This window comes from Cenococcum geophilum (genome assembly GCF_001692895.1).
Source record: "Cenococcum geophilum 1.58 unplaced genomic scaffold K441scaffold_25, whole genome shotgun sequence".
NCBI classification, from domain to species: Eukaryota; Fungi; Ascomycota; class Dothideomycetes; order Gloniales; family Gloniaceae; genus Cenococcum; species Cenococcum geophilum.
The window spans coordinates 1039976-1059262 of NW_027137583.1; the positions used below are offsets into that span (position 1 = coordinate 1039976).

The 19287-nt window shown below is 42.8% G+C and overlaps 6 protein-coding genes across 6 annotated transcripts; 2 read left to right on the top strand and 4 right to left on the bottom strand.

The window, feature by feature from the left end:
• Nucleotides 1-8865: 8865 nt before the first annotated feature.
• On the bottom strand, nt 8866-9409 carry K441DRAFT_135541 (uncharacterized protein). Its single transcript, XM_067640096.1, has 2 exons — nt 9082-9409; nt 8866-9022 (listed from the first exon to the last, which is right to left on the bottom strand). Exons 1-2 carry the CDS (start codon nt 9268-9270, stop codon nt 8921-8923), a joined length of 291 nt encoding a protein of 96 aa, XP_067503263.1. The 5' UTR covers nt 9271-9409; the 3' UTR covers nt 8866-8920.
• A 1847-nt stretch (nt 9410-11256) lies between these two features.
• On the bottom strand, nt 11257-12598 carry K441DRAFT_135559 (uncharacterized protein). Its single transcript, XM_067640097.1, has 4 exons — nt 12130-12598; nt 11810-12076; nt 11641-11753; nt 11257-11586 (listed from the first exon to the last, which is right to left on the bottom strand). Exons 1-4 carry the CDS (start codon nt 12489-12491, stop codon nt 11348-11350), a joined length of 981 nt encoding a protein of 326 aa, XP_067503264.1. The 5' UTR covers nt 12492-12598; the 3' UTR covers nt 11257-11347.
• Nucleotides 12599-12889: 291 nt separating this feature from the next.
• K441DRAFT_661133 (uncharacterized protein) lies at nt 12890-13857 on the top strand. The gene is made up of 4 exons (XM_067648835.1): nt 12890-13115; nt 13168-13199; nt 13255-13652; nt 13711-13857. Exons 1-3 carry the CDS (start codon nt 12914-12916, stop codon nt 13579-13581), a joined length of 561 nt encoding a protein of 186 aa, XP_067503265.1. The 5' UTR covers nt 12890-12913; the 3' UTR covers nt 13582-13652; nt 13711-13857.
• K441DRAFT_661134 (uncharacterized protein) lies at nt 13808-15763 on the bottom strand. Its single transcript, XM_067648836.1, has one exon. It carries the CDS (start codon nt 15438-15440, stop codon nt 14013-14015), a length of 1428 nt encoding a protein of 475 aa, XP_067503266.1. The 5' UTR covers nt 15441-15763; the 3' UTR covers nt 13808-14012.
• Nucleotides 15740-16826, bottom strand: K441DRAFT_135728 (uncharacterized protein). The gene is made up of 3 exons (XM_067640098.1): nt 16720-16826; nt 15998-16640; nt 15740-15949 (listed from the first exon to the last, which is right to left on the bottom strand). The coding sequence occupies exons 2-3, from the start codon at nt 16348-16350 to the stop codon at nt 15805-15807; spliced, it is 498 nt and encodes a 165-aa protein (XP_067503267.1). The 5' UTR covers nt 16351-16640; nt 16720-16826; the 3' UTR covers nt 15740-15804.
• Nucleotides 16827-16880: 54 nt separating this feature from the next.
• On the top strand, nt 16881-17894 carry K441DRAFT_135787 (carbohydrate-binding module family 18 protein; the record flags this gene model as incomplete). Its single annotated transcript, XM_067640099.1, has 1 exon — nt 16881-17894. A coding segment is annotated over one exon (668 nt), but the record flags the coding sequence as incomplete, so codon positions are not given.
• Between the last annotated feature and the right edge of the window lie 1393 nt (nt 17895-19287).

The window sequence follows — 19287 nt, forward strand, 5'->3', positions numbered from 1 at the left end:
TGACCAAAATAGAGTTTCGATGACCAAAATAGAGTTTCGATGATTCCAGTCACGTGTAACCCGCCTCCTGATGTAGTTAGATGGAGCACCAAAATACGCCGTTGGGTCGTGCACACTGTCGACATTTTGGCAGTATTTTGGTGTACACCAGGAAGGCGGTAGTAGCCGACCGTCATAACCCTATCACCCACGTCTATTATTCACACGCTTGCGGAGAAGAGGATTAATTAATCTGATTGGTGGGTACGGGCTCAAAGGCATTAATTAAGAATGGGTATATTCGCAAGGCCATTTGCAGGGAATTACCCTGCCTTAACTAAACGTAATGCCTATAGACCCGTGCGCAAGTATATTGCTACAGTATCTATTTATAAAGCCTAAAATATACAACTAAAGAAAAAGGTATAGGTAGGAGGGAAAGTAAGCAAGCAAGGCTTAATTTTATAAATGTTAATAATATTAGTATTACTAAGATATAGGGGTGCTGCTATAGTGCTCGTTTAGCTATATAGATATATCTATCTATTATTTATATGCTTATAAAGAAAAGGATTAATTAATCTAATTAGTGGGTACAAGCTTAAAGGTATTAATTAAGAATAGGTATATTTATAAGGCTATTTATAGGGGATTGCTCTACCTTAACTAAATATAATGCCTATAGACCTAGAAGCGCAGCGCCCATACTATATAAGGTAAAGTAGGGGGAAGAAAAAATAAAAAATAAAAAAGGGGGGGAAAGGAGAGATTTAAGTTAATNTATTAGAGTGCNAAAATAGGNACTNCTNNACGCCNTTATGCCTAAATACNTTCGCCTATTNNATCTAGGGNNAGTAATAATAAGAACGGTATTGGTGTTCTATATTAGAAGTTTATACTTAGCTAAAATAGGTTTTTTAGGGATAATAAATAGTAAAGCTAAAACGCTTATAAGGACCACCGGCCTAGTTACTATATTTAGCCGTCCGTAAAACCGTTATCTTAAATATATTAAGTAGCACCTTTTTAAAACAAGTGTCCGTTATAGAGCTTAAAGTAGAGGCCAAAAGCGGTAACTTTATACTTTAGCTTTGTCTGAACGAGTTCGTACAGGAATTTATGGTCGCAATCACGTGAGCTAAGCGAGCTCAGGAAACCCCTTAAATTGCACCTCTTTATGTACGATTAGAAGACAAGTCACCACCATCCCAAAGAGCATACAATACTACATGTATTTCGTGCCCCGGGATACGACTCACTCGTGCTATTAAGTTAGTACGAATACTGATCAGTGAGCGCGCACAGATCAGCAATCACTCGATACCTCCCCCCGAGCGATACACACGACAGCGACCACCCGTTTAGACTCCTAGTATGACCTGCTGGAAGGTCGGAAGTCGGGGATTACGGACTATTACCAACTCTGTATACTTATTCAAGTCTTAGTACGGTTTACCAGAAGTTATAGACGCGAATACAGACCTATACGGAACCCCTATCCTCAAACCCCTTAAACCTTAAACCTCTTCGGACCTTTTGCGGAAAACCCCTACCCTCCTATAAACTATTATGGACCTATTAATCGATTTTACGGACCGTTATAAGACCTCCCCCACCCGTTACAAGCTGCTACCACCCGCTACGCACCACACTACACTATAGTATAGCAGACATCAGCAAGCAAGTCAGTAAAGGTTAAAAGAAGTAGAGATAAGGAGTTGACGTTACGTCTACAAACAACGTTAACGACTACATTAGTTTTAAAATCCTTGAATACAAACACTTTAAGCTTATGAATAACGACCTGTGGGAGCAATACCAGGAAGACTTTGCGGACTTTATGGAAGCTATTCTTAAGGCCTGCAACCCTGTTACTATCCGTAAACTACAAACCCTTTTATGTGACTAAGGTGTATGGGTTGAAAGGAATAAACGAGTCACTGTTGTATAGTCCTTGTACAACATAATACACGAGAAGAACCAAACGGAATGGACTAAAGAGGAAGTCCTAGACCACATTAATACCTATAGATTCTTTGATTCTTAAAAACCCAATTGGATCTCTAGTCTTTTAGGACCTTCAATATATACAAATCTACCACCGCCTGGAGAAATAGGACTTTTACTATACACAACGTCACATTCCCACCCTACTAAGAATACCTATAACGTTGTACCAAACGAACTGGAAGCACCCGTTAAACCAGACGAGCTAGAATTACCCCTGCCTACTTTAAAAGTCCCCTAGAAACTACAGTACCCACACCAACTAAGTCCTACCCAGCAGCCTGCCCAGCAGTAGTACAACCCTTGGTAACTTGGCCATTAGCAGTATACCCTATAGCAGAATGGTTTTACGGAACGTTCTAGTGGGGTAGTTATGCTAAGGGAAGAACTGAATAAGACGTCAAAGGAAGAGCCTAACAAGACTCGTACGGATATCGGTGGAAGTTAACAGGTAGACTCTAGTGGAAATCAACAAGTGGACTCTGGTGGAAATCGATAAGTGGACTCTGGTGGAAATTAAGATCAAGCGACCGATTAAAAGGAGTTTAACCCTTAAGATAATAATGCAATAGGCCCGCAAGCCTTAAAGGACAATCCTCTACCTGGCCTTCCTACCCCAGCTCAGTTACTAGAGCCTTAATTAAATATTACAACTGCCCCGTCTGCTTAAGCTCTACCTACACAAGCTCCGCCCCCGCAAGCTCCATCTGCGCAAGCTCCGCCTATGCAAGCTCCGTCCGCGCAAGCTCCGTTCGTACAAGCTCCGCCTATACAAGCTCCGCCTATACAAGCTCCGTCCGCGCAAGCTCCGTCCGCAAAAGCTCCGTCTGTAAAAGCTCCGTCCGCACAAGCTCCGCTAGCTTTACCCTCTTCATTAACCAAAGCCAAGGAGCCACGGCAGCCAAGCTCGTACGAACCTCCGCAACCTACCCAGCAATTACTGCCTACGGCAACCGCCTCTACCCTCCCCCTACTGCATATGGACCAACCCACGTATAACCCCTACCTTCCCCAAAACGAGCTACACAAGGCAAAGCCTATGGCTAAGGAGCATAAACAACCTATAGCCTTATTCGATCTACCCTTTACTGCCTAGTCCTTAGCCGTTATATAGAAGAAGGAACACCCCAGCCAAAGAGCATATACTACCCTTACTAACCGCCGCTGCCGCCAGCAGTACCAAAACCCACCACCTATACCGCCGTTTCGGCCACCTATTAGCCGAAAAGCTATATAGAGTCCTTAAACACCAAGGGAGGTAATATAATACTCCTAGTGTTAGAACGAGACTAATAGAGCACTTACAGCTCGTTTACGGCCCATCGGAAGGCCGTACGGTTTATTTACAGCCCGACGGAAGGCTGCATAGTTTATTTACGGCCTATAAGCAGGACTTACAGCTAGCCTAGAGCACCGTTTAAAAGGCAGCCCAGAAGGCACTTCGGGAGGATTTCTTACGCATTTCCTTTATGTTTTACAGTTTTATTTTTACGTATTTCTTTTATATTTTACGGTTTTATTTTTATATATTTTGCATTTTANAGTTTTATTAAAGCAAATTACGGAGGCTATATANAAGCGGTTTTCACTTTAAGTACCGCTAGTATATAATTATAGCATAGCACCTATTATACGGAGGAATTTCCTATATATTTCTTTTGTATTTTACGGTTTTATTTCTTAAATTCTTTTGTATTTTATGGTTTTATTTCTTATATATTTTCTCTTATATTTTACGGTTTTATTAAAGCAATTACGGAGGCTATATACAAGTTGTTTCATTTTTCAAGTACTGCTAGTGTCTAAACGAGTTCGTACAGGAATTTATGGTCGCAATCACGTGAGCTAAGCGAGCTCAGGAAACCCCTTAAATTGCACCTCTTTATGTACGATTAGAAGACAAGTCACCACCATCCCAAAGAGCATACAATACTATATGTATTTCGTGCCCCGGGATACGACTTACTCGTGCTATTAAGTTAGTACGAATAAGCTTATTCCTAACCACGTAGCTTATAAAGGCTAATCTCTTAAAGTAAAAGAGAGGGGCGTTTTTAGGTTAGGGGTTATTTTTAAATAGGTATTTTATAGCTTAAACTGCGTATTTAGGTTGCCCTAAAGCGGCAATTATAATTAAGACTCCTTAGTAATTAACGTCCATTTTACTACGCTTTAGATATAATATTATATAGTCCTCTATTAGTATTATGTTATTTCTAATATATTTTATAGTAAAGAAGGCATAGCTATCTTTCTAAGCCTTAGTATAGGTAATCTCGCCTAGATAAAGGAATCCCATAAAGGCCGTAGTAACGGCGGTGTTAAAGTTAAAATCCTTAACGGATTAGGTATTTAGGGTAACCAATTAAGTAAGAATATCTTTAGTAATTGGTAATCTTTTAGCTGTAGTAAAGGAATTTATAGATATTATACTGTTTAGGATCCTCTTAATAATAGAATTATTAAAGACGGAGGTATTATAATTAGCATTAATATAGTAGGATTAAATTATAGAGACGTAGGCTCTAACTATAGTAGGCTTAATACGGCTTATTCCTAGACTAGCATTACTAAAAATCTATTAGGTAATCCATTCTCCTAAGTAGTAAAGGGGCGCTAGGTACTTTACCGCTCTATAAAGGTTATAGTAGCCTTCCTAACTCTTAATTATAGGATAGTATAAATCTCTTATTCTATTAGAGAGGCTATACTATAATAGTTAGCTAAAGCATTTTAAGGGGGCTTTTACCTTAATCTAGAAATTAGGTAGGGGGTCTTTAAGAGAAACTAGGTCTCCTATTTTAGCGTTAGATTAAATATAATAAAGAAGTGTATAGTAATGGTAAATTAGAAGTATCCTAATATAGGTATAGTAATAATACCCTATCGCAATTAAAATAAGATAGAGTATTAGCTAGCCTATTTTCTATAAAGGAAACCTACTCCGTATAGAGCGTAATATTATAAGCTATAGCTAGTTAGAGGATCTTATAGAGCGGGTAATTACCTAGTTCTTTTACTACTATATTCTAGAATCCTAAGAGTGCTACTATATTATCTATATAGATATAAACTAAGCTATACTCCTACCGCGTTACCCAGAGCTAGAATAAGGTCGTAATTACTTAAACCTCCTACTTATTAATTAGGGCAAGGCGGTATTCTATATTAAGATAGTAGCTTAAAGAATTATCTTAGGGTAGAGATACCAAATAGGGCGGCTATATTATCCCTTAAGAATCCTTAAGGAAAAAGAAGGCCCTATAATTAAGAATTCCAGATATATCTAAGAAGAAATAAAATTATTTTTAATCCGTATTATTAAAGAAGAGGATATTATTTAAAAGGGTAAGAGTATCCCTTTACTATAATAAGTCTTAGCGAAGTTTAGCTATTAGCCGTTAGCAAGGATAATTACCTACCTTTATAAAAGTGGAGATAAACTCCTAGATAGAGCGGTTATATAAACACCTAAGCTTAATTACCTAGGCGCTCTAAGCGAGTCTACTAGCCAGTTTTTAACTCTAAATTAGCGTTAGGGATCTACCACTTAACGCTTTATTAATCTCCTTAATTATAGTAGCCTATTTTAAAGGAGAAAGACGCAGCTTAGACTTTAGAGTATCTATAATATAACCTAGGACTTTAGCCATAGTGCCTTTAATATTCTTTAATTTATTTTATAGGATGCCTAATTTATTACTTAATTAGTTATATATACTAAGTAATTAAGAAAGAATAAAAGCGTTAAAGAGTATAAAGATAAAGTTATCTAGATAGTGCTCTAAGGCGGCGTTTAGGATATATTAAATAAGTATCTAGTAGAATCCCTCTATAAAAAGATTAAATAAAAAGGGTATAGTTTAAAGGCCGAATAAAAGGTAACATTTAAAATATACTATACCCTTCTAGGAGAACCCTATAAGGCGTTAAGCTTTAATAAAAAGTAGGATATTCTAAAAAGGCGTCCTTAATATCCCTCTTAATAATTATATAACTATAGCCTATATATATAACGTATTAGAGAACCTAATTAACTGTTAAATATTATAGTATAGTAAATACTATAGGGATTAAGTTGTTAATAGATTGGCTAAATAGTAAGGATAAGTTATAAATACGGCGCTATCCCCTATTTACTTTAGGTATTAAACCTAGTAGTAAAAACATAATAGGAGACGTTGCTATTATAATCCTACCTATATCTAGATTGGCGCTAATCTTCTCTAAAATTAGGACCATATTTACGGCTATTAAGGCTTAATTCTTTTAGGAAAGGAGCTTAATTTCTAGGTCTACCCTAATCTAGTATCCGAACTTTAAGATATTAATAATATTATATTAGAGGTTGCCGGGGTATAGGGATAGATAACGCCCCTATACTTAAATAATTAAGGGAAAGAAAGAGTCCTATAGAGGAGAGGAGGGCAAAAAAACTAGAAATAATAGTATAGTATTTAGCCTACCTATACTATAAGGGTAGAGCACGATTTTAGCGGAGTATAGGTATAGCTTAATAAAATCCTCTTCCTCCTCTTTCTTTTCCTTATTAACACTTTCCTTTAGTAATTACTATTTATAATTCCTTGCAGCATATAGGCCACTATACTTACTATAGGTATATAGGAACTTATAATCCTTACCTAGGTTATACTTCCCTCTATTAAAGCTATAATAAGTCCTTAAGATATTAGTACTTATTTATGCGCGTTTTAAAATAAATACAGATTTATAAGTACTAGGATTATAATAAATATCTAGGAAGTTACTAAAGATTTTCTAGTTAGCTAGCTCTAACTAGTTCTTTTAAATAATTATAAAGTAGTACTCTAAGGCTATAGTTATTAAGGGAGCAATTTAGTAGGTAGTAGATAGCTAGATAACTTAATTATAGAAGATAAGTATTTAGGGAATAAGATCTACTAAAAAATTCTTATATATAATAATTAAAATTATTATATAATTAAGGAAGCCCTTTACCCACACTTTAATAAATAGGTAGTCCTTTATCGTCCCTTCTTTTAGTCTTATAAAAAGAATACTATTAATAATAAGGATATTATTCTAAGGCTTAGATTAGAGCTAGTATATCTAAAGGCAAGAGAGGTTATTAGGTAAGAAAGTACCCTAAAATACCTTAAGTATCTCTTTATTTAGGACACTAGGGAGGAAAATATTTAAGATATTAGCTATAGATAGAAGCAACTTACCTAGTTTATTAATTAGGGTTAAGGATAATACTACTATAGCTAATCTTACTATTACTATAGCGAGGCTTAATATATAGAGTTTAGTTACCTAATCTTCCTATTTTTTTTAAACGCGTAGTATTTTAGTACGGTCCTCCTATTCCTAAAGGAGTTTTATTTTCTAGTTAATTACCTAGTCTTTAACCTTCTTTACCTAAGCTCTTCTAATCCTTAGGTCCTCCTTATATAGTTACTAAAGCTATTTTTTAGCTTTTTTAGCGGCTAAAGTCTTATATTAAGCCGCGGAGAGAGGCACCATTATAGAGGATAGAGACTATAACGCTAGCGTATCGCCTAAAGGTATAGGGGAAGGTAAGGGAGACTAGTAGGTAACCTCTAAGGAGTTTAGCTTATTAAGTATGTCGTTATTAGTTAAGTTTTTAAGGTTTTTATAGATAATTTGCAAAGGTTTAGACGAGTATATAGGTTATTAAGTTATTAACAGCAATAATTAATTATTAGAAATTAAGTAAATAAGGTATTAGCTCTTAAATAAGACTAATATGGAAAGCAAGCAAGCAAGGCTTAATTTTGTGAATGTTAATGATGTTGGTGTTGCTGAGATGCAGGGGTGCTGCTGCAGTGCTCGCTTAGCCACATAGACATGTCCATTAGTAGAATTATTAGAAACCTTCAACATGGATATTCCTATGATCCCGTTCTACTCACATTTCGTCGATGCTCGCAATGGGGTCAATTGATTGCGAAGTCTGTCTATCCAACGTGTTCTGCGTCCACTTAAGCATTTTCTCACTAAGCTTGTCAACTTGAGCGTGCTAACTAACGTAGGTAACGGGGTTATGACCGCTCCCTGGGTTATGACCGCGCTAGCGTACCGCCTGCTATTTTAAGTAAAGTTTTGTTGTTCTGCCAAAATTAAAGTAACACATACATTTAAAAGGCGGTGTGTCGTGCTAAGGCTTACCTAGGCGTGATAGATATAACTTAGGTAAAGTTTTGATGTTCAAAACGGTCATAACCCAGAGGACGGTCAAAACCCCGTTACCTACGTTATCAGGCACAATCTGATTGTTTTCAACGCAAATTCTTCAAAAGATCATTGGATCATCTTCGATCCACGCTCTCAATTGATCTCATGATTGGGTCATACGGACACTAATAGATGCTTGCACGACCAAGACCGTGCTCAATCAATTATTCATTTCCTATCCTGCTGCGTCGGTCAAAGAGCGACATCGACCGTTCTGGGCAGCCCCCCTCCCCCTTTCCAGGACTCCTCCCCATCTCCTCGCCACAACCATTCTCACCATTTCCATTACCTTCTCCCCCCTACTCCTCCCCCTCTTCGATAGCACCATGCTACACAGCCGTCCCCGAACTGCTAACTCTCGCACCCTCGTGTGCCCAGCGCCCGTGGCCGAGGGTAGGCGAACTCGGTCACCTCGTCAAATCCAGATTCTGAATTCGTAGCCGCCGGATTCCTGCGCGATGTCAGTGGCATGCACAGTCGCTTTCCGGTTTTACACTTCGATTTGCTCTCAGCGCACAGCCTTCTTGGCATGGACTAAACTTAAATCGTCTGGACCGTCGTTCCACAGCTAAGCGGCCTCTTGGACACAGATTCTGAATATTACCTCTCGTTGATCTTTGGATTCTGTACTATATCTTCGCGAGCTCGACGCCTTATGCTCATGTCCCGCTCCGACCTCGAGCGATCGTCGAATTCAGCCAGGGCTAGAATGCTTTCGATGCCACATGCCCTTCTTTGCGTAGTTTGAGCGCTTCTTTCGTTGCTTTATCCATCTTTCGAAAGCTATCAGTATTCCCTGTCTCCGTAAGTACAGAGCGTTATCTCAAAGACCTATAGGACTCCACTCCTACTTACTGTGTATAGAAGGAAAATGTGAGGGTTAACTAATTCTTGGTATAACGCTAAAGGTAGGTATTTGCTGACAGTTTGCGGCGCTTTGTTCCTATACCGCCGGTTATTCATCCCGGACACATTTTCATTACTACAGTCGCTTCGGTGGGTATCCAATCTCGGCAAGGGCCTTATATCCTTCTTTGGGTTCATAGAATTTACACGTGATTATACGTCTTCCATATAAGCCAGAACTGTGACGCTGCGGCAGAAATTGCATTCATCAGTCCAAATGAAAGATGGATTGTGGAACGCTCTCTTCCAGCAGATCGTCCTTTTCAGCGATCTTCGTCTAACCCTGGTGATGAATTCCCGTCGGAGTCCGCTCCCTCTCACAGTGCCAACAACGATTCCGGTTCTGGATCCGATTCCGCTCCAAGCTTCGTTTCCGAGTCTACACCTGAATCCAATTTGGATACCTACCGGGGCAAGATGCTGCTCCGCGAAGTCTCACCACCCAGAAATCTCGGGCCTGACGCATCCGCACCTGCTACGTCGTCGTCCTCCTATCTGGCCCATACCGGGCGACGGTATGCTGTCGTTCGGGGGGTGATGTTGGTGGTGTGTCATTCGGATCAGCGTTGCCGTGACTCCACTTGCTGCTACCAGTACGCCCTCGTGACTCGGAATTGGGCCAACATGGTCCAATTCTGGGCCCCTGAAGTTGGCCGCGTAGACTGGTCAATCACGTCTGCTGCCTTGAATGCTCATATCGACTGTCTCCGCTCAGAGAAACTTCGAGCTCGACCCTAGCTAGAGTCTGAATTCGTTTGGGCTAAGGTCGTGCCAAGACGTCCGTGCGCCGAGAACAAATCGAAGTGCAAAACCGGAAACCGATACTGTCGCCGATTGTGTCTCGCCAAGATTCAAGATTCACAGTTTAAAGTTCACAAACAGCCAACCCAATCAAACAACCGTACTCATACTCAAATTCACCCACACATCTCCGCATCACACAAACCCCTCAGAATGATGCTCACCCCTCCCTCCCCAGGCCGCTTAAACCTCGAGCTACTACCACGCATCATCCCCTTCATCAACGCACTCGCCGAATCCGCCCTCATATCTTCAACCCATTCACCGTCACCTTCATCGTCTTAACAATCCCGCCATACTTATCCGCATCATCCGGCAGAATAGCCCTCTCACTGCCATCATCATTTCCGGCATAGGCTTGCCCATCTTATATGAGGGGAGTTGGAAATTTGAAGACCGAGTGCGTACGAACCCGCAGGGCTTTAGGGCAGGAAGTGCTTGAGGAGGTTGCCGAAGGTTTTGCGGAGGGGAGGCAGGCAGGCGGTGAATATGGCAATGGCGATGTCAACGATGCTGAGGATGCTGAGGTCGATAGATTCGTACAGAAGGTCATCTTTGCCTTAGATATCCTTGAGTTTCCAGACTTTGGCGATGGAAATGCCGGTGCCGCTGATCGAGTGAGTTAGTTTGGTTGGGGTTGATTTTTGATGGGGGAATTGATGGTGTAGGAAGAAGGGGAGCCGGGGTGGAGGGCGGCTTACAGCAATACGAATAGGAAGACGACTCGGAGGCCCCACTGCGTGCACCGAGGTAGATGGACGGACCGGTGATAGAGAATCGGGGAGGAGGCGTAGATGAGGATGTTCATCGCGGCTTGGGTGAATGCAAAGCCAACTCGAATACGCTGCGGCCAGCACGACCCTTTGATATCGTGATTCCAGCGGAATTCACATGGCATACACGTTCAAGACCTGCGCGATGAAGATGTGCTTGAAGACGACTTTCTTGCCCTCATGGATAATAGAAGAGTCCCATTCACGTTTCCCTTCACCTCCAAAACAGAGGACGGTAAAGATATTGGCAACGACGTTCATCAACTGCTCACTATCCACAGTCTGGTTTTAGATCTACTACACTTATTACAAACACCCCGGTGGCTTTACCGGTGCGCTAATTGCCCTCAGCCCACAGCCTCCTCCTACCGGGACTATCAACTCTGGCCAGATGGCAGCCACAAATCCTTGTCTAAAGACGTATCATATCCAGGGTCAACATCCCAACCAGGGGAGTAATCAGGATCGGATAGCAGTGGCTTCGTTACTGAATTGCTGGTGTGCCGAAGCCGACACGACTCCAGATGAGCCGCCATTGGCCTACCATATGGCCCGGGTCGTCTTTTCCAGATAATCTTACAGTTCCAGCAGAATTCGGTTCCGCAGCCATCTAAGAATTGTGTTAGACTAGTGCTCTGCTTTTATCTGTCACGTCGGATCTCACTAGTTGCTTCGAGGCAGGTCATATGGGCACATCCTTTATTCCGTTCAATTAGTCGGGCGCAGCCTCTTCTAGGACATTTCTTTGTAGTTTCTTGTATTTTTCTTCGGTTTTCTAGATCATCTTGCCGTAACTTCTCATGCCTTGGGCACATATTCGGAAAACAGTCAAAGCAATTGCGACTCTTGCACACTACACACTCCCACTCCAGCTCTCTCTCTTGCATTCTCGTTAGCCTTTAGCAGTCTCCCAAAAGGGACCCGAGAAACCCACTTGTGTTTGGTATAATTTGACCATTCTCGCAACTTCTTCCATTCACCACAGATCGACACCAGCGAAAGTTAGGGTCTTTCGACATATTACGGAGTGAAAGTTTCCGGTTATATCTAAATATTTATGAGCGGGAGAGCCATAACCAGACAGTGGTGCATCGATCACTAACCCAGCGAATGATTCCTTTGACACAATGCTTCGGATGTCTCGAACGGCGTACTTGGCCTTGCACTCGGCGTCCGGACATCGAACGTCCTGAAGGCGACCTTCGCTGATCGCCTTTTCTAAGGTTTCTTGCAGGCCCTTTGGACAAATGTTGGCTTCGTGGTTGCATTCTGTAGCAGCTGATAGTCTAGGCGCCTGGGAAATCTGTACCATGTCCCCATGGATGAGGCAGTCAAACGTCTTGTGTCTCTCTAAGAGACTTAGAAAGATCCTTCAACAATCAGGAAGTTGCTCTATGCATCAAACCAGCGATACGGAACGTACGCTGCAAGCGCAGGCTTTCTTGCCAACCTTTCGATCATCACACCTTCGTCTACTAGCAACAATCTCCTGCAACCATCATCTGGGCATATCTGCTCCCTCTTAACAAGTTTCAGTACGAAGTCTTGATTGCAACGCGCACAAACGTCTGTAAGCGATGTCTTGATCCAATCCAGATGGCCAGCGGAACACTTGACCGCAAGAGTTATGAGCTCCGACCGATGAGTCGCGCTCCAGGGGAAAGCTTTCTTTCCGCATCCTATGCATTGGACTGCATAGCTGAAGGTCATGTCTCTTTTCACGTGGAACAGCCGAGCCACCTCCCAGCAGACCTTCCACGTTTCGAAGTCGTCATCGTCTTCCATGTTGAGAATATCTGTGGAGCGCTACAAGGGATTCTGAGAAAAATTATGTGTACTGTAGACAGCAAGATACAAATTGCCTCGTCGTTGGGAGGACCGGTCAATCTTGGTGGGTACAGCCCGCTGACCTTGCTGCTGTCTGCCTGGCGCAAGCCATCTCGGCAAATACTTCTCCACAACCATTTCCGGCGTTTTCACGCAGCACTGCCCCAATCCGCTACATTTTGGCGCTCAAATGAGAGACGGCAGTACTAATTCCTTTTCCTGGGATGTGAGTTGCCCTCCAACCGGGTGTTGCTCCTCCAGATAATATGGGATATCGGAAACCTAAGTGATCTCCATCTATCCAACACTCAGGTCTACAGAGAAGCTCCATATAGAACCTCTCCCTATCCGCAAAGACTGCTTTCAATATCGCCGAAGCAATGGCCACAAAGGAATCCCTCACATTGACCATTGCTCCGCCCGGGGCGGGGCCTGACGACGCACACCTAAAGCTCACCTTAACAGATATGCTCAAATCTGATGATATTATGCATCTGAAGCGGACTATCGCCCGAGAGATACGTCGACCAGCAGAATGGTCCCAGATGACTTTATACTTTACCGGGATCAAGCTGGAGGACGGTAAAGTCTAGACTTTATCTGACTATTGCACATGGGCTAAAATTGACTGCAGATCAGACATTAGAACACTACGGTATCCAAGATGTACTCATAGCTCCAGAAGTCTGTCTCAATGGCCATCAAGTGACTGTAAATTTAGGAGGACGAGATCATACAGGTTGCGCCTTTTGATCTCCGACAAGTTCTTCAAATCCCAACTCCACAAAAAACATCTTCACGGCCAACTCAACGGGCGGATGTGGCCCATAACCATGCCTGGCGTCGTCCCAGTATGGGTGGATTGTGTATCAAGAATATGTCCTTCATCGACTTGGACGGCAAAACCTTCGTTATCCACGATATCCCCATCCAAGCCAGTGTAAAACAATTGAAGGAAGTTCTCCGGCATGAAAAGCAGCTGGACGTTGATTTCATCCGACTGGTGTATGCTGGTAAACAGTTCGAGGACGGTAAGGGCAAGTCATGACCATATTTCGGCTTCAATGGTTAAAAACAATTTGTTTAGATCAAATACTGGAGAATTACAACGTGCAAGAGGTGCGCCAAGTCATAATACACCCGGAGAATTGCAAAATCTAACTGAAAATGATAATAGGATTGTACTATCATCATATTTGTTCGCTTGCGTGGTGGTATGATCTTCTAGGTTACTGTAGGCAGTAAATATACTTTCAGGCTTGATGTCGTCGAGACTAGGCGGGGCTCTAGCAGCTGATGTGTTGGTGTTTCTGTATAAGCTTGGTCGAATCCCTCAATGGAAAGGAGACGAGAGGCTACGACAGGCCAATTATTATTGCAGGGAAATACATGAAAGCATAAAAAAGTAACATCGGTACATCCACATCGCTAAAGACTCCACGTTGTAATTCATCTCAACGACCAGAACATAATATGGATTCACTGCCCAATCCCAAGATGACTCATAATATCCAAGACCAACAGGACAAGCTCCTGATGCATCGCATCATTCAGTCGGTCCATAAGGTCAGTAGTATGGCGTACAATGCTATCGATCTCTGCAACCTGCGTCCCATCCAGCTCGACATGTCGGCACGGCCCTTGAAGGTGCAACATCTGCTGTAACCCAATAATGAGCTGCTGTATTTGCACGTCCCTGATACTGCTACCGGTAGCACCGGGAACTTCCTCCATATCGCTAGCATCCTCTTCCTGGGGCAGATTCTCTTGCCAGCTTCCTGGCATGATGCTTAGCATCCTGTTCCCTCGTTCTTCTCTCGTCTCATCGCCGTCGAGGTCCGCAGTTCTTTGCTGCAAAAAGTCGATCATTCGTTCCAACCGTGCAATCGTTCTTTCGTTGTGCGACATCGTTCTTTGAGCCCCAGTTAAGTCTCCTGTTAAGCGATTTTTCTCCAGACGCAAATCTCGAATCCTATCCTCCAAATTGTCGATCGTTTCGGCATAGGCATCTTCGTTATTAGCGGTTACTTCCTGTGAGAAGTTGATGCGACGTTCCAGCTGTTCTTCTCGACCTTCTAAATCCCCTATTCTCCCGCGTGCGGTGATCAGATCTTGATTAACTCGATTTTTAGCCAGGCGTAGATCTCCTATGGTAACCTCGTTTGCCGCAATCGTCTGGTTTTTCTCGGCAATCTCTTCATCTTTTGAAGCGACTTCGTTGCGTAGCTGTGTTATTGTCGTGTTATTTCTTCCCAATTCCGCGTTCTTCCCCTGCAACGTCTGGTTTTTCTTGGCAATCTCTTCATCTTTTGAAGCGACTTCGCTGCGTAGCCGTGCTATTGTCGTGTTATTTCTTCCCAATTCCGCGTTCCTCCCCTGCAACGTCCGGTCTAGTGCTTTATTTTGGTCTTCAAGCCTAGTTTTCCGCATATTGAGAGTTCTGACTCTCCCCGTAAGCTCATCCCGCCCGATTTTCAGTGTTCGTATGGAATTCTGGTGGGTCCGAATTTTATCTTTCTGTGCCTTTATTTTATTTTTTTGTGTCTTTATTTTATCTTTCTGTGTCTTTATTTTACCTTTCTGTGTCTTCATTTCATCTTTCTGTGCCCTTATTTTATCTTTCTGTGCCCTCAATTCATCTTTCTGTGCCCTTATTTTATCTTTCTGTGCCATCATTTCATCTTCGTGGACTTTAATTTCACCGCTCTGGTCGGCGATCTTCTTCGACCTCTCTTCGACCTCGCCGACGGAATTCTCTCGCAGTCTTTCTAGACCCCCCAGAACAAAAGATAAGAATACGAACGCGAGGAGAACGCCGACTCCAACCCAGGGCCAGTATTGAAGGGAACTTAAGGACTCATCGGGGGGCGATCGTGCCGAGGTGGGATAAGAGCGGACAGGACCCATAGTTGATCATTGACGAGCACAAGCTACAGCATACTTGATGTGAACAGCATGCTTCCATCCTTTGCAGCAATTCAGTTGCAAAGCTCACACCTGTCTGCGCCTCCCAGACATGGAGCTCTTCAACCTTCCCGCAGTACGCCAAGAATGCCAAGAATGCCCGTGTATTACACATACGACCGCTTTTGTACCGGTAGGCGCTGGAAATATCCATCCAAAGTAACTTTTCGCGATTGTTCGGCTCCTCAATGATCGAAAACGTGCAGACGCCACCAATTTGTGGCGTTGAATCTGGCCTTTGAGGAGACGATAAGGCGGAAGAGAAGCCACAGAAATAAGCCGATATTACAAGGCATATTGGGCTAAACTATGTCCGGCGATACGCTGGGACACGTAGGCCAAGGGCGGAGTGTACATGCTGTCCTCTAGCACTCATGTCATGATGTGCGACTACGTGGCTAGCCTCAAGGCTGACCTTGCGCCTCCACCATGTCGGAATTCTGTACTGTAGCCTGGAGCCCAGTCAATTGATTACGCAGTCAAATCAGCGATGCCATTACATTGAGCTCGTTCGACCTGTTTTCTGTGTACCCAAGTGGATATCAGTCAGCATCTTTCCGACTCCAAGGTCCTGAGATACTCGCTCCGCAATGGCAGATGATGTATCACAGCCCATTATAACCACAACCAAATATTGGGAGTTCCACCACCCAAGCAGCCACTGCCAATCTTCCACCAACGCTATCCCCTGGCTCATTTGCATTATCGCCCTCACCGCAGCATGGACGTTTCTCCTCGGCGCCACCGACATCCGGCGCAGACTGCGAAACAGATACGGCAGATTCGCGGAACCTTGGGGATTCAGCCCCCAAATAGTCGCGATATTCGGGAGTCTGTTCCTGCAACTTGCCATGACGCTTGCAATGGCGCAAATACTTAGAGGTCCACCGCACCCAGCAACATCTCGTAATTCATTTGGGATGGCCCTGGGCGTGTGGATGATACGTCCGCTTCCAGCATGTGTCGTGAGCGTGATAAGCTTTATGAGTCTGAGTACATATCAGGCGAATGCGATGGAGATTCAGGCCACGGAGCTGCTGTACGGGCTCGGTGCCGGGTATTTCTACGTCGACATCAACAGGAAAGTGCAAGTAGCTTCTGCTGTTCTGAAGCAACCTCAAGTATCTGGTGCTGCTGCGGCACCTACAGTTACGAATACACTTTTAGCAACCGTATCAATTAGTATCGTACCGACTTCGACTGTCGGGATTCCGGCACTAACCACATCAGCTACTACATCGCCAGGCGGACTGGTAGTCTCTCCCGACCGTACATGCGGAAGCAAAGGCAGATTCACCTGCTTAGGATCTTCCTGGGGAAGCTGCTGCACATGCGGAAGCAAAGGCAGATTCACCTGCTTAGGATCTTCCTGGGGAAGCTGCTGCACATGCGGAAGCAAAGGCAGATTCACCTGCTTAGGATCTTCCTGGGGAAGCTGCTGCAGCGTCTCCGGGTATTGCGGGAGCGAGAGCGACTATTGCACCGGAGGTTGTCAGCCAGATTTCGGAACCTGTGATCCTCCTAGCCGAAGAAGAGATACATTTACAGACCGTGCGTGCGGAGTTGGCTCGGGTGCCTCCTGTCTTGGGTCTCAATGGGGTAATTGCTGTAGTGCGTTCTCGTTATGCGGGGGGAATGAGACGTACTGTGGTGAAGGTTGCCAACCGGAGTTTGGGGAGTGCTCCGTGACAGCACCACCGCCTATTTCATTGGTGTCGGGTGGCGTGACAGATGCCCGGAAGTTCTTGACGGCTATGCGGGTGGGCGCAGTACTCGGTCTCATTGTCTGGGTGTTATCATTGGCTTTCGTCTTGGCGCTTTGTTTACTACGGTGGACGAGTTTTCCGGTTACGTCCGAGTCTGTTCATCGTTTGCAGGCATTTTGTGTATTCCTCAGCTTAGGAAGGATAATAGTCGGGTTTCTGCTGTGGAGTTCGGCGCTTAAATTGGACCCGGGGGCGTTCTGTCCAAATGAAAGGACGGTAACCGGCGTGACGGTTCTTTGGGCTTTCGTTCCTGCGTTGGATCATTTTTGGAGAGCGCTGTACTGACTTCGATGGTCAAGAAACTTGGACGCTTTGCTCATCCGTTAGGTAGAAATGAAATCTGGTAATGATGTCAGACATTAAGGTTCTCGAAAGACGTATGAATAGTAGGGTGGTTATCAGTAATCTTGTTCTCAACCAATTAATAAATTATTGGTATATATCGTTAACTTAGTTACTGTTGGAATATGAGGTTATGGGGCTAAAACTCTGTGTATTGCTTATTTTCTATAACGTAGGTGATAGGGTTATGACGGCGATATAGTTATGACGGTCGACTACTACTGCCTTCCTGATGTAGATGGAACACTAAAATACTGCCGAAATACTGCCAAAATGCCTTAGAAGTAGCCGTTGGGTCATGCACGCTGTCGGGTCATGCACTAGACCTACGGAGGATAGATTATCCTATCCGGTCGGGCGGATAATAATCCTATCCGAGGATAGCCTGGATATCGGATAATATCCGGATAAGATCTAGATATCCGCAAAATTTTAACTACAAAACTAAACCTTTACCCCCTATTATACGACGCTATAAACATGGCTAGTACGAGTAAAATTTACCCTAAAAACTTTAATAATAATTCCTTTAAAGTTGATATACTTTCTACCCTTTTAAGCGGCGTTAAGACTAAAGCTAATACTGGTTTAATCCTGTAACGGAATCCCCTAGGAGGTATATATCCAATAAGACGGTAGGAGGTTTTATCTATGTCCTATCTATATTCTAGAAGACATAGTTAGATAGATTAGGGGCGAAAGGTTTTACTAGCGTCTTAGAAGAAATATATAGGAAGCTAGTTCCCCTTTAAAGAAGAACTAGCAATTAGTCTTTAAATAGAAGTAGTTAGAAGCAATTGTCCTTTAATATATAAAAACTCATTCTACCTTTTACTTACCTTTAATATACCTTTAACTTACCTTTAACTTACCTTCTACTTACTAGTAATACTGTTAATTAGATAATTATACATTCTGGTTAAGCTAGCCTTTTATAATTCTAATCGCTTACAATCCGTTAGGAACGTACGGCTATTAATTAACGATAATAGACTATACTCCTGTACCCTATAAAGCAACGCCCTTACTATAAGAGGCTTAGAGAGTCTCCTTAGAGGAGCGCATTCCCTTTACTTATAAAAGAGTAGACTAGGAAGCTACGGCTGGTCTATCTAACTTTATAAGACCTTTAAAAACGATTACTGCTAGGGAGTTATTAGAGCGGTCGCTATATAAGACCCTATAAAAAATAAAAGAGTTAGAGATATAATTAAGATAAGTATATTAGGACCACTAAGAACAATTATAAGGACAGTTAGGAGAAGTATAGACACCCCAGATACGAAGCGGACTTAAAGAGGCAACGCCACACTATGCTATAATGTTAGAAAAACCTAGATTCCGTATAAAGGAACCTAATAAGTATAATAGTAATAGTCTCCGGAACTGCAATTATTTTATCTATTAATGCGAAACTAAGTTTTAGCTGGATTTAAAATGTTACTTTAATAAGTATAATTAAACACTAATTGCTTCTACCTTCCTATGTAGCACCGTTAAGAGTTTATAAACACGCTATAAGAAGAAACTTACTATACCCCTTAAATTTAGCAAACTTAAGACCCTATTAATTAAGGGATGGATTATAACTAGCGATACTACAACGCTAAACAGCAAGAAGGCTAGAGTGTAGTCTAGTTTATAAACTACTTAGAAGAGCTAGAAGATAATATACCCTACTT

What these genes read in the sequence shown, in the direction of transcription:
- K441DRAFT_661134 (XM_067648836.1), bottom strand. Translation starts at nt 15,440, where the DNA reads ATGGGTCCTGTCCGCTCTTATCCCACCTCGGCACGATCGCCCCCCGAT.
- K441DRAFT_135541 (XM_067640096.1), bottom strand. Translation starts at nt 9,270, where the DNA reads ATGAACCCAAAGAAGGATATAAGGCCCTTGCCGAGATTGGATACCCAC. An exon ending in ACATTTTCCTTCTATACACA is followed by an intron (nt 9,023 to 9,081) that starts GTAAGTAGGAGT and finishes TTACGGAGACAG; the next exon opens with GGAATACTGATAGCTTTCGA.
- K441DRAFT_661133 (XM_067648835.1), top strand. Translation starts at nt 12,914, where the DNA reads ATGGCCACAAAGGAATCCCTCACATTGACCATTGCTCCGCCCGGGGCG. An exon ending in CGGGATCAAGCTGGAGGACG is followed by an intron (nt 13,116 to 13,167) that starts GTAAAGTCTAGA and finishes AATTGACTGCAG; the next exon opens with ATCAGACATTAGAACACTAC. An exon ending in AACACTACGGTATCCAAGAT is followed by an intron (nt 13,200 to 13,254) that starts GTACTCATAGCT and finishes CTGTAAATTTAG; the next exon opens with GAGGACGAGATCATACAGGT.
- K441DRAFT_135559 (XM_067640097.1), bottom strand. Translation starts at nt 12,491, where the DNA reads ATGGAAGACGATGACGACTTCGAAACGTGGAAGGTCTGCTGGGAGGTG. An exon ending in AGAAAGCCTGCGCTTGCAGC is followed by an intron (nt 12,077 to 12,129) that starts GTACGTTCCGTA and finishes TGATTGTTGAAG; the next exon opens with GATCTTTCTAAGTCTCTTAG. An exon ending in TCAAATTATACCAAACACAA is followed by an intron (nt 11,587 to 11,640) that starts GTGGGTTTCTCG and finishes CGAGAATGCAAG; the next exon opens with AGAGAGAGCTGGAGTGGGAG.
- K441DRAFT_135728 (XM_067640098.1), bottom strand. Translation starts at nt 16,350, where the DNA reads ATGGCAAGTTGCAGGAACAGACTCCCGAATATCGCGACTATTTGGGGG. An exon ending in ACAGGTCGAACGAGCTCAAT is followed by an intron (nt 15,950 to 15,997) that starts GTAATGGCATCG and finishes ACTGGGCTCCAG; the next exon opens with GCTACAGTACAGAATTCCGA.